The 13,805-nt window shown below is 52.6% G+C and overlaps 1 protein-coding gene and 1 long non-coding RNA gene across 2 annotated transcripts; one reads left to right on the top strand and one right to left on the bottom strand.

Annotated features, from left to right (window-relative positions):
• Positions 1-3,462: 3,462 nt before the first annotated feature.
• On the bottom strand, positions 3,463-6,306 carry LOC130708919 (uncharacterized). The gene is made up of 3 exons (XR_009009298.1): positions 5,747-6,306; positions 4,349-5,144; positions 3,463-3,623 (listed from the first exon to the last, which is right to left on the bottom strand). It is a non-coding gene; the product is annotated as an uncharacterized LOC130708919 (long non-coding RNA).
• On the top strand, positions 6,280-9,610 carry FADD (Fas associated via death domain). The gene is made up of 2 exons (XM_057553351.1): positions 6,280-6,751; positions 8,531-9,610. Exons 1-2 carry the CDS (start codon positions 6,466-6,468, stop codon positions 8,875-8,877), a joined length of 633 nt encoding a protein of 210 aa, XP_057409334.1. The 5' UTR covers positions 6,280-6,465; the 3' UTR covers positions 8,878-9,610.
• The last annotated feature ends 4,195 nt before the right edge of the window (positions 9,611-13,805 follow it).

The following is a 13,805-nucleotide window of genomic DNA, read 5'->3' as shown; positions in this document are numbered from 1 at the left end:
TATTTATTTTTGGCTGCACTGGGTCTTCGTTGCTGTGCGTGGGCTTTCTCTAGTTGCAGCGAGCCGGGGCTACTCTTTGTTGTGGTGCGCGGGCTTCTCATTTCTTTTTTTAAAGAGACAATGTCAAGTGAAAGGAAAACACATAAACTGGACTTCAGCAAAATTTAGGAATTTTTTGCATCAAAGGATACCCAATCAACAGTGAAACAGCAATTCACAAAATGGGAGAAAATATTTGCAAACCATGTTTCTAATTAGGGGTTTATATTCGGAATATATAAGGATCCCCTTCAACTGAGCAACAGAAAGACAAGCAACCCAGATAAAAGTGCGCAGAGGCCTTGAATAGGCATTCCTCCAGAGAAGACATACAAATGGGCAATAAGCACATGAAAAGATACTCAAGATGCTCAAGATGGTCATCAGGGAAACGCAAATCAAACCCACGAGACACCACTGCACACACATTAGGAAGCCTATTATCCAAAAAACACAAAATAATAAGAGTTGTTGAGGCTGTGGAGAAATTGGAACCCTTGTGCATTGCTGTTAGGAATGTAAAATGGTGCAGCTGCTACAGGAAACACTTCGATGGTTTTTCAAAAAAATTAAACATAGAATGACCGTATGATCCAGCAATTCCACTTCTGGATATATAAACAAAAGAATTTAAAGCAGGGACTCAAATAGACAGTTGTACACTCATGTTCACCTGTGGCTTCACAGGGAGTTCCCTATGATCAGTTGACAGAGGAAGAGAACACTCAGGCCTGGTTTATGGGGGGTTCTACATGATACACAGGCACCCCCTGAAAGTGGACAGTTGCAGCACTATAGCCCATCTCTGAGGCATCCCTGAGGGACAGCAGTGAAGAGAAATCCTTTAGGTGGGCAGAACTTCTATCAGAATACTTGAAGGCATGAGAAGGAGCCTGGGGCGGGCTGCGGGGGGTGGGGGGGTGTTCCAGGACTTATTTGACATCTATAGACATGCCACCCAATGACAACAGAGCACCCTTTTTTTCTCTCAAGAACCCAGGGAACACTTACCAAGATAGACCACATACTGGGCCCTAAAACAAGCTCAACAAGTTTAAAAGAATTGAAACCATCCAGAGTGTGTTCTCTACCATAAGGGAATCAAACTAGGAATCAATGACAGAAAGACAACACGAAAATCTCTAAACACATGTACGTTACACAGCATACTTCCAAATAATCCAGGGGTCAAAGAGAAAGTCCCAGAGGAAATAACAATACATAGAAATGAATGAAAATGAAAACACAGCATATCAAAATTTGTGGGACAAAGCTAACATAATGTTGAAAGGAAAATCCATAAAACTAAATGCTTACCTTAGAAATAAATAGCCTATGTGCCTACCTCAACAACCTCGAACAAAAAAAGAGCAAAATAAATCCAAAGCAAGGAGAGGGAAATAAAATAGCCAAGACAAGCAAAAAAAAAATGAAATAAAAAGTGGAGGGGGGGAGATAGAGAAAAATCATTGAAACAAAAAGCTGGTTCATTACAAATAAAAAAAAATCAATAAACCTCTAGCAAGACAGAGAAACTTAAAGAGAGAAGACACAAATCACCAATTTCAGGAATGAAATTGAGGGTTCATTATAGGTCTCATAGCCATTAAAAGGATAATGTTACAGACTGAATGTGTTCCCCCAAAATTCACATGTTGAAACTCTACCCTCCCCCCTTGTGATGGTGTTCAAAGATGGGGCCCCCATGATGGAATTAGTGCCCTTCAAAGAGTCTGGAGAGAACTTGCTTCCCTCTCTGTTCTTCTCCACGTGAGGTTACAATGAGAACTCAGAGTCCGCACTCTGGAACAGGCCCTCACCAGGATGTGACCCTGCTAGCACCCTGATCACAGAAGTCCAGCCTCCAGAACCATGAGAAATAAATTTCTGTTGTGTATAAGCCACCCAGTCTATGGTACTTTTCTAGAGCAGCACAAAATGGACTGAGACATAAAATAAGCGAATACTACAAATCACCATGTTCATAAAGTCTAAGGCTTAGAAAAATGGACAAATTCCTCAAAACTGCACAAACTACCAAAACTCAATTAAGATGAAATAGACAATTTGAATAGCCTTATAACCATCAAATCCATAAAAGGAAAATTTGATGAACTGGACCTCATCCAAAGTTAAAATTTTTGCCCTGTGAAAGATCATGTAAAGAGGATAAAAAGATAAGCTACAAACTGCGAGGTAGTGGGTCAGACGCAGGGATAATTGTGCTAATGGAGATTCAGATTAACCAAGCCTTGTACAAGATCCATTCAGTCAGAAATATTTTGTGAGCTCCTATGAAGTGCCAGCCAGTGTTCTGGGCTCTTCTACAGTGTTCTGCAGGGGAGACGGGCAAAAAACAGAGCAGGAAGCAAAATGTGTAGTAAAGTCAGGAGATGCCACATGCCGGGGACCAAGAAATGCGGCAGCAGGGCTGGGGATCCAGCAGATGGGGATGTGGTTTAACCCTCCCACGCCAGCCTCCCCCCTGGCTCCTCCATGTCTCCCTTACATTAGCCGCCCTCTGGCCTCGGACCTAGGTCCTCTTTTCTTTCTCCTCTCCCTCTATTGGTGACCTCATTCTGTGGGTGATCTAAATACTGTATTAGTCAAGATTCTCAAGAGAAACAGAACCAACAGGATATATAGAGATAAATGAGAAGGTTTATTGTAAGATTGGCTCACTTACAGTGACGGAAGCCAAGAAGTCCCATAGTCTGCCATCTGCAAGCTGGGAACCAGGAAGGCTGGTGTGTGATTCAGTCTGAGTCTAAAGGCCTGAAAATTGGGGGGGAGGGGAGGGGGGCAACGGTGCTCAAGCAGAGAGAGCGAATTCTCCCTTCCTCTGCCTTTTCGTTCTATTTGGATGATGACACCCAAATTGGGGAAGGCCATCTGCTTTTGTTAGTCAATTCAAATGTTAATCTCTGCCAGAAACACCCTCACAGACACACCCAGAAATAATGTTTTACCAGCTATCCAGCCACCCCTTAGCCTAGTCAAGTTGACACATAAAATTAACCATCACAAACACCATCTATCTGCAGGATACTCCCAACTTCACATTTCCTGCCCAGATCTCTGTTCCGAACCCTGGTCCACGCATCCCACTATCCAGTCAACATCTCTACTAGATCCTCCCCCAAACTCACTCTGATCTCAGGTGGATGTGAGCGACCACAGTGAGCGGCACCTTGAAGTGGGATCTCAGTTCCCTGGGAATTGAACCCGGACCACAGCAGTGAAAGTGCCGAATTCTAACCACTAGACCACCAGGGAATATTGGCTAGGAGCAGGGCCCTGGCTCTCATCTGCTTTGAAGAAAGAATTCAGCAAAGAGATGAAAAGTAGTGAGGCAAGTCAAGTGTTTATTAGGAGAGAAGACAGAAAGCACAGGCAGGCTGAGAGAGAGAGAGAGGCGTGTGCCTTTGGGGGTGGTTTAAATCATATGGGGTAAGTTCTTCTAGGTTCCCTCTGGCCAATCATCTTGCTTTGTCCGGCTCTGAGTCCATATCTGGTCTGACTCAGGGTCCTCCCCTGTGTGCACGTGCATCTTTTAGCCAAGATGGATTCCAGCGCAAGGGTCTCTGAGAGGTTAACAGAACATATTATGGTCTAGCGCCCCCTCCCTTTAACCTTTCTGCACATGCGTAGTCTGGGGGGGGGGAGGGTCTCCTTGGCCCCAAGAATGAGAACTGTGTGGTCTCTTTGTCTTTTATGCCAGCAGGGGTCAGCCCCTCTCTGTTTCTGCCGTTCCCTTTCCCTTGAAGCGTCCACAGGAGACAAAGTCCAGCTGCTTATCCTGTTCCTGTTATTATCTTTATTTTTAAAGCATAAATAGGAGGCTAGTTGTAAATGTCTAAACTGGGGCCCGTCTATCTCCTGCCTCAACCCCACCCACACCCTCCCCAGGTCAGCCAATGGACGCTCCATCTTTCAGACCTTACAAGCATCCTCAATGCCTCTCGTTTACATACAAAATCTCGTTTACCCCAAAATCAAAAGAAGGCTGCACCTCTCATCTGGATTACTGTGGAGTCTCCTGGGTTCTACCCAGTGATTCTATAAAAATGTAACTCAGAGCTCACAGTAGCATTACAGTAAGTCCCCTACACGCGAACGAGTTCTGTTCCGAGAGCGTGTTCGTAAGTCCAATTTGTTTGTAAGTCCAACAAAGTTAGCCTAGGTACCCAACTAACACAATCGGCTACATACTACTGTACTGTAATAGGTTTATAATACTTTTCACACAAATAATACATAAAAAAACAAACACAAAAAATAAAACATTTTTTATCTTACAGTACAGTACCTTGAAAAGTACAGTAGTACAACAGCTGGCATCCAGGGGCTGGCATCCAGGGAACAGGCAGGAAGAGTTACTGACTGGAGGAGGGAAAGGAAGTGGGAGACGGTAGAGCTGAAGGATCGTCAGCAATATGAGACGGAGGGCAAGCTGCAATTTCACTCACGCCTGACGTTGATGGCACAGGTTCTAGTTCCTTGCTGGATTCAATTCTATCTACCCTCTTGAAAAAATGATCCAGTGATGTCTGGGTAGTAGCTCTTTTTTGCCCATCATAGACGACACGGTAGCACTGGATTGCTTTCTGAATGGCTGCTGCAACCTTCGTGTACTGTTCTACGTTCGGGTCCTGTGCCTCAAAGACTAACAGTGCCTTCTCAAATAAAGAAAATCCCCTTGCCATTTCCTGCATCATGAATCTCTTTGGTTCTTCAGTTAATTCTTCTTCCTCTTGTCTCTCTTTGTCCTTTCTGGGCCTCCAATTCCATCAGGTCTTCGTTAGTAAGTTCCACGTTCGCATCTTTGAAAGTTCGCAACTTGAAGGTTCCTACGTAGGGGATTTATTATATTCATAATGGCCAAAAAGCAGAAAAAACTGAAAGATCCATCCGCTGATGACTGAATACACAAATGTGGTCTATCCGTACAACGGAACAGTACTGACCCATGAAAAGGAATGAAGCGCCGTCACAGGCTACAAGGATGAACCTTGAAGATGTTACGCTCAGTTAAAGAAGCCAGGCACAAAAGGCCACGCAAAAGTGTATGGTTCCACTTACATGAATATCCAGAGCAGTCAAATCTAGAGAGACAGAAGTAAATTAGTGGTTGCCAGGGGCTGGAGAAAGAGCGAGGGAAAGGAAGTGATTAATAATGGGTACCAGGTTTCTACATGGGCAAGACGAAACTAAGATTAGCTAATGGTGGGGATTGCACAACCTTATGAATACACTAAAAACCACTGAGTTGTACACTTTAAAAGGGTGAGTTGTAGAGAATGTGAATTATATCTCAATTATATATATACGTTTTTTTTTTCCTCTAGGTAACTCAGATGACTTCACTCTTCCACTCACCCTCTGCTGGGGCTCAGGGACAGTAAAGCCGCGTTCTTAGCTGGCTCCTCCTGATTCGCCCCCTCCCCTCGCTGACCACCCCCTTCCTCCCCGGCTCTGCTCCTGCAACCTCCGCCCTCCTCTTTGCTTCTGCTCTTACTGTGGTCCCGCCCTCTTCCCCCCAAGCCTACACACCTGGCCCCTCACACCCGGCACGTGCACCTGCATCTTGGGACCCCGCCCTCTCAACGTGCGCCGCCCCACCTCCACACTCCCCACCCCCCTATCCTCTTGGCCGCGACTCGCATTAACCTCTGGCTTTCCTGCACTTTCTTATCTGTTAGGTAACCTTGTGTCCTGATGCTGTAAGCTCCGGGCAGGCGGGGCGTTCGGCACTTTGTTCCCGATTTGTCTCCAGAACCTACTGCGTGGTACGCAGTAGGCGTCAGTAAACGCTAATAAGCATTCAGAAAAATAATGAGGATAACTTTAAAATATCAAGTAGTTATTAAACTTTTAAAACTACATAAACCTCTAAATAGTCTTTTCTGCACACAGATCTCCAGGGGGCACTAAAGGACATGCATTTTCACAAATGTTAATAAATAAATGCATTTATTATCGGCATCCGCTGTGCAACTTTCCACAGAAAACGCAGCCCGCGCCCGGAGCGTCGGGACACCCACAGCCGCAGGCGCCCACCCAGAGGGAGAAGGTCGTCAGTGCGCAGGCGCAGAGGTGGTCCCAGTCCCCCCACCTCAGCATGTCTGGGGCGCCTCCTGGCGGCGGCCGCAAGCCAACCCCCGACCCCCGGGCGGAAATGGCTACGGTTGGACTCGGGGCGCATGCGCGAGTCCCGGGAGTTCTCGCGAGAGAAAGCAGTCCCAAGGGAGACTTCCGGTGAAGGGGCATCAGACGCTCGAAGTAGGAACCTCAGCTGCTAGGCCGAGGGGCGCGGGGCGCTAGAGGAGGCGCGGGCCGGGTCTGCGGGGGCGCGGGCCAGAGAGCGTGCGGCGGGCCGGGCCGGGGGAAGCCAGAGGAGGGCCGGGCCCCGCCGCGTCCGCCGCCATGGACCCGTTCCTGGTGCTGCTGCACTCGGTGTCGGCCGGCCTGTCGAGCAGCGAGCTGACCGAGCTCAAGTTCCTGTGTCAGAGCCGCGTGGGCAAGAGGAAGCTGGAGCGCGTGCAGAGTGGCCTGGACCTCTTCTCCGTGCTGCTGGAGCAGAACGAGATGAGCCCCGAGAACACCGTGCTGCTCCGCGAGATGCTCGTCTCCCTGCGGCGCCAGGACCTACTGCGGCGCCTGGAAGACTTCGAGGCGGGCGCGGCGGGCGGGGCCGCGCCGGAGGAGCGAGGTGGGGGCGGGGGCCTGAGGTCTGGGGGTCGGGCGGGGCCGCGCCGGAGGAGCCAGGCGGGGGCGGGGGCCTGAGGGTTGGGGGGGCGGTCGAGGCCGCGCCCGAGGAACCAGGTGGGGGCGGGGCCGCGCCGGAGGAGCCAGGCGGGGGCGCGGGCCTGAGGACTGTGGGGGGGGCGGGGAGCGAGGCCGCGCCCTAGGAGCCAGGTGGGGGCGGGGCCGCGCCGGAGGAGCCAGGTGGGGGCGGGCGGGGCCGCGCCGGAGGAGCCAGGCGGGGTTGGGGCCGTGCCGGACGAGCCAGGTGGGGGCGGGGCCGCGCCGGAGGAGCCGGGGGGGCGGGGCGGGGGCCTGAGGAGGCAAGGTCAGCTGGACCAGCAGTAGTTTCGATCTCCCGGGCGCCTGACCTTTTCCGGGTTCGGTTTGCGTGGGTTTTCCCTAAACAGCCCTGGGAGACGGGTAATATACCCCCTTTGCAAATGGGAGAACGAGAGTGCACAGAAGTTAACAGCCTAAGTTGCAGAGCATGGACACCCATCCCCCAGCCTCAGTATTTTCTCCACCTCCCCCCCCCTCCGGGTAAGTTAGAGATTACTCGAAAGGAAAGGACATTGCTCACCTCCCCGGTGCAGTGGAAGTACACCAGGAGCGTCACAGCAGGTACGGGTTGGTTGATAAGGGACAGTTTTTGCACAGTGGGCCATCAAGGTGTGGTCCTGGCTCTGCTGTTGTCTAGCTGTGTGATCTCAAGAAATAACTTACACTTACCTTCCCGTGTCTCCATTTCCTCTTCTGTACAAGTGGTCAGTAACACAGGTGCCCATCTCACAGAGCTGGAGGAGTTGGCACACAGGCTGACAGCATATCAGGGATTTGTAGCTGAAGATGCAACTTTGCAGGAGCCTTCTAAGAAGCATTTTGTCCTTCCTCTTCTCGCTGCCCCCGTCCAGAAACAGCCTTTTGTAGTTTGTCATGCTGATCTCAGTAGTGACTTTTCAGCAGATGAGGACATAGTAGACAGAGACTGAGGACTGGTGTCAGTCAGGACATCTTCCAAAATAAGAATCGGGGTGTTCAGGGCTGGCGTACAAATTACCGTATCTTGGTGGCTTAAAGCAACAGAATTTGATGCTCTTACAGTTCTCGGTCCAGTAGTCAAATCAGGGTGTCAGTAGGCCATGCTCCCTCTGAAAGCTCTCGGTAAGGAGCCTCCATGCCTCTTCTGGTTTCTGGGGACTCCAGGCGTTCTTGGCTTGTGCCCGCATCACTCTAGTCTCTGCCTCCATGGCACGTGGTCTTGTCACTGGATTTAGGGCTCACCTGGATAATCCAGGATGATCCCCTCATCTCAAGATCGTCAACTTAATCTCATCTACAAAGGCCCTTTTCCAAATAAGTTAACATTCACGGTTCCAGGGGTTTGACATGGACATACTTTTTAGGGGCCACCATTCAACCCACTGTAGGGTGAGATGGGGGAGCAACTCCATCTCCCTGTCCTGCGTGGGTATCTCCGTTACAACACACCCCAACCATTAAGTCTTCAGAGCTGGCCACGCCTCTTGGGTAGTGTTTCAGGGTGTGATTAGCTGGGGCAGGACTGGGCTTTCTACGACCTCCCCGGGTCCCTCTGCTGCTGCGTGTCATTGGCCTCTGCGGGAGGACCTCTTGGTACCCAGCCCTTGGGTCAGCACCGCGGAGCCCATCAGGGAGTGTGGGGTTACCTGTCTCCTCAAGAGCTCCCGTAATCTCTGGTCAGTCATTGTGTTCTTTCCCTCCCCAGACCTGCGGGCAGCGTTTGACATCATCTGTGATAATGTGGGGAAGGACTGGAGGAAACTGGCTCGTCACCTCAGAGTGTCTGACGCCAAGATTGAAGCCATTGAGGAGAAGTATCCCCGGAACCTGGCAGAACAGGTGAGGGAGTCGCTGAGAGTCTGGAAGAACAGCAGGAGGGAGGATGCGGCCGCGTCCCACCTGGTGAGGGCGCTCAGGGCCTGCCGGCTGAACCTGGTGGCAGACCTCATCGAGGAGGGTCAGCGGGCCCGGGCCCTCCAGAGCGAGAGTGGGGACCCTGTGTCCCTCTCGTCCTGGGACTCAGACTCGCCCGCCTCAGGGGCCTCGCGATGACCCAGCTGCTCTTCTCCAGGACCAAAGGCATCTGCCCACTCTGAACTTCGGTCCCCTCCGCCGCAGTTGACACGTCCCCTCCGTCCCCTCCGTGCCAGCATGTGAAGACCCGGCAGGGAGCCGCCTGAGGGCCCACGCAGGCTCTGGGCACTGTAATCACCCTCAGAGGGAGGTGCTTTCCTCCCGGTTAAACGAGTTCCTACCGGAGGTCACTGCGGGCCACACCCGACACGTAGGAGGGACCTATAAGAGGTAGCGGTTAGGGTTATAAACCTGGCCGTTGTCCCAGCGAGGAAGCGCACAGTCGAACTGGAGGCAAGTCAGTAGTAATGGGGGTGCTGGGCTGGGGGCCAACGCCGTCCAGCTCTGGAGCCCGCGCTTGGAACCACTGAGTTCTTCTGCCGTCCCCACGGTTGCCAAAGGCTTCGAGGCTGGCAGTGTAGACCTGTCTCACAGGGCAGGTGGCATGGGGGTGAGACGATGCCTGTGAGGTGGTCAGATGTGGACACAGGGCTGGGCGGATGCTAGTTCGGAGAAGTATGATTCCTGTGATTCCACAGCGTGTTACTATTTTGTGTCAAAACCACTATCTTTCTGATAACAGAGTTGGCAAGGGAGCTGGAGCCTGTGATTTTAAGAAGTAATCTTTCTTCCTGCTTCTCAGATAACCCTAGTGAAGCAAGGGCCTTTACAGAGGAAACCTCCACATTACAAAGAATTTTCTCTTCCCATTGATGATGATTTCATTTTACATGCTCTCAGAAGTCCCATTGTAGTCGATTTCAGTGTCCCTTGAAGGTTATTACAGGCCCAACCTGGGAGTAGAGTGGCTGCATTTCATAACAGCTCCGGGGACCACTAACGAGGGGAGTGTTTAGGGGGGTGGGATGAATTAGGAGATTGGGATTGACATATACACACTGCTGTGTATTGTATAAAGTGGCAGAGAGCCCAGCGGCCATGCCGTGCGCCTTCCTGCTGTGACCTTGGGAAAGCCACTTGTGACATCATGCCATGCCGCCTTGACCTTGGGTTGCTGAGACCCTAGCAGCACTCCCCACCAGGCTGTGGACCCAGCCTTCAGCAGATGCTTAGTGCCAGGCACTGCTAGGAGCTGGGGTCATGCAGCAGACAGGACAGAAGTGGCCCTACTCTGCTGGCCCCGGAAGCCTGGCCGGGAACACGGGTGTTAGCCAGTTCATCACAAGTGTGGGAGTTGAGCCAGTTCAGCCCCGGAGTGGCGTGGCCTGGCCCGGTTTGTGCACTGAATATCCCCCCGCCTGCCGGGAGCATCTGCCTCTTCAGGACCTCGGGTCGGGGCTCATTCTGTGGATAACACACACGTCGTCGTCATCGTCAGTGCATGAGAGTGGCTTGGCTAATGGGTCGCTTTGGGAAATAGGTGATCTGGAAAATGTGTCCACGTTTCTCGAACGGAGGCAGATTTCAGAGGTGTTGCCAATCTTCTTACGGTTTATGGCATATGCTACTGAAATGTGAGGGTGCTGGGCACCCTGGCCTCCGGCCTGCATCCCCGGCACGGTCCTCACCCCTGGAAGGAACCTGTACCCTCTGTCACACCACGTGTTCTCATGGAGGCTTTGACAACACGTGCTTACAGCACTCGGGATTGTCCGATGCCTGGGACCCGGCACTGGGCCGACTCCGGGCCACGTGAGGCGAGGCACTGGTCCCCCTGGGCACCGACATCCCAAGGCCTCCCTTGGCGAGCTGCTCTGGTCCACGTGGTGTGGGAGTTGGAGCAGCCTCAGTAGACCAGTCATGTGACCTAATCTCACCACCCGAGGCACAGACCTGAGTTCCAGGACAGAAGAGGTGATGGATGAGAAAGCGCCTCCTTCCAGCACTGCGGTCCGCCTCCCAGGGCCTGGAGGTGGGCCAGCCGTGGTGGCTCTGGGCCGCTGGGGCAAAGCTGCAGAGCCTGGTGGTGGGTGAGCTTGCACAAGAAACTGGCCCCGGAAGGTGGGAGCTCTAGGCCAGGTAGAATCCTCCGTTTGTTCGGTCCTAAGTGGTCAGGAGGCTTCCACTGTAGCCGCGCTGCCAGGCATTGAGGTGAGACTGAGCAAGCAGGCAGCCTGCCCTCAGAAAGCACAGAATTTCCCCAGTTTTGTGACACAACAGGAAAAGGCACAATAAAAGTGTATAGAAGGACTTCCCTGGCGGTCCAGTGGTTAAGACTTCACCTTCCAATGCAGGGGGTGCATCAGGGAGCTAAGAGCCCACGTGCCTCACAGCCAAAAAACCAAAACAAGCAATATTGTAAACAGATTCAATAAAGACTTTAAAAATGGTCCACATCAAAAAAAGTGTATAGAACAAGCACAAATGCCTATACGGGCCCTAAAAGTGGAAAGGTACACAGCAAATGTTGGAGAACAGTTCTCTGAATGATAGTTTTTCTGTATGCTAGCCACGTTTTCCCTGATTCTGTAACGTGGTTTCAGTTGTCCGCCAAATACCAGTACCAGGTGTGACGTGGACCGTGAGGGGGGGTGTCCTGGAGCGCAGGGGGCCGCGTGGGCTCTTGAGCCTGACCTGGCTGTGAAGCGGGGGCTCTGTCCCTTGGGGCTCCACCTCCCTGAAAAGGGGCCATTGGATAAATATGAAGTGCTTGGCCAAGTCTGTGGCACTATTTTTACCTTAAAAACAAACACATGTCAACCCAGAGCCCCGGAGGTCTGCCAAAGGCTGTTCTGCTCTGTGTGGTCTCAGAACATCGAGCCCAGCCTTTGTGCGTCTTGCGGGATCTTGGCTCCCTGATCAGGGATGGAACCCGTGCCCCCTGCAGTGGAGCGCAGAGTCCTAAGCGCTGGACCGCCAGGGAAGTCCCGTTCCGGGTCTTCTCATAACCGCTCCTGGGACAGACGTGGTTGACATTGAACCAGAACTGTGACCCCGGGGACCCGTCAGCTACACCCCACGCAGGCAGGGCGCTGCTGCAGTTTTTGGACAAGGATTTCTCACAGCAACTTTCCAAAGAAAACCATCGCTTTTTTTTTTTCAGTCCGGTAACATTAACTGTTTCTGATAAAGCTGCACACGCGTCGTGTGGTTTCTACTTGGACGCGAACGTTAGGAGCGACATTCTGCTCTCAATCCTTTTTCCCCTGAGAGGAAGGGAAAGAAGCGTCCAGGTGTACGTGCTGTGCGGGAGATCTGCCAGCCAACGGAGAAGTTGAACAAGTGTTTTCCTCGACGAGGGTCGCTCACTCTCCCGGCCCGCAGGTTTCCCGGCCTCACAGCCTCCCTCTGCCACCTCGCCAAGGCCAGCCCTGCTCCTGGGCGCACAGGGCTGTGGGTCCCCGTCCAGGGCCCCCGCCCCCTCCAGACTCTTCCGCTGGGGGCGGGGCCTGGCAGCCCCCCCTCCCTCCTGCTCTCCCCACTGGCTGGCCTGCCTCCCGTCCGCTCCTCTTCCTCCCTGGCGACCCCACGGCCACCCCCAAAGTGCACTGCAGGGTGGAGGCTGCCGGTCCCACGGTGCGATCTCCTGGTTTGTGCGGCCTCTAGGGCACCTGTTCTCCTGGCCGCTCCCCCCGGTCTCCTTACCCTGTCCCAGCACCAGCCCCCCACCCGTGGGAGCACCTTGGCCTCGTCTCTCCCAGGTCCCTGGTGCCTCCCACCTCTCTCTCTCTCTCGAAGCCCCCAGACCCGTACTGTCAGATAGCTGGGGGCAACGCTTGCCATGCAAGGGAGCGGATCACAGGTTTCTGGGGTTCGGACGTGGGCGTCGTGGGGGCAGGTGTTCCGCCCAGCGCACGCCGCCTCCGCCTCAGCATCCCTCCGCGCGTGCCCGGTTCCGTGCCTGGCGCCCCAGCCGGGTCAGTTGCCCTCGGCGCAGACCGCGGCCCCCTCCCTGGGGCTCGCGCTGCCGTGCGCAGCAGCACCAGCTTCTCTGGACCCTACCTCGCAAGCCTCTCTCGTTCCGCCCACCCCGCCCCCCAGCGGGGCTCCGGCCTTCTCAGGACAGCCCCGCCTCTGCCCCTTCTGACCCGCCCCCATCAGCCGCCAGAAATAGTCGTACTACAGACTCCTGACTGTATTCCTGGAAACCGCAAGCTCTCTCCACATATTTTTCAGTTTTGTGTCTTTCTTCCCATGATACGTATTCTGAGTCATCTCGCTGACTGCTTTCTAACCACAGGATTCCTGTGTGCAGCGAGTTTTGGAACCAGACAGGCAAGCGTGACGCAGGGTAGCATGTGCTTATGCGAAAATGGCCAGTCACCCTACATCGGCCGGAACAGGCAAAACTTCTCTTTTACAAGCAAAATGTGCGATTGAAACCCGTTTTCGTCAGAGGCCCTCAGTTTCTTAAGTCAGTGACTAAGTTAAGACACTGTGGCAAGAGTCCCACGTGGGTACCAACCACATTAATTGTCACCAGGCAACAGAGGCCGCGTCAGTGCGTGAGCGGTGTCCTCATCAAGCGGAGGCTGGACACCGAAGAACGTGGGCCCTTTGGTCACCCAGGCACCAGGCAGGGCTAAGCTTCCCTTCCCCACACCTGCTTGGTGACGGTCTCGACACAGGCAACGATTTTGTTTCAGCACGTGTGGTTTCATGGGACAGACCTTCTGTCTGGGGAGATGACAGAGTTCCCGAGATGGCTGGGATGATGGTTGACAACATTGTGAGTGAAGATGGTGAATTTTATGTTGTGTGTTATTTTACCACAATTTTTAAAATCATCCTTCACATTAAATTAACCATTTAATTATATTATTAATCTAAATTGTATTCGTTTCGTGGGCTTCTCTCTGTCTAATTTGAATTTTATTGGCGTTTTATAAGTTGCGAGGGCTAGGAGCATAAGCTCGTCTCCAGCCTCTGTGTGTGTTGAAGTAACATTATCGCAAATAAAACCTTGTCCATCCCTGGGAGTCTGAGTCCCTGTTACTCCTTCCAGC

Source organism: Balaenoptera acutorostrata, chromosome 9, assembly GCF_949987535.1.
Source record: "Balaenoptera acutorostrata chromosome 9, mBalAcu1.1, whole genome shotgun sequence".
NCBI classification, from domain to species: domain Eukaryota; kingdom Metazoa; phylum Chordata; class Mammalia; order Artiodactyla; family Balaenopteridae; genus Balaenoptera; species Balaenoptera acutorostrata.
This window is presented reverse-complemented; position numbering and strand designations above follow the sequence as displayed.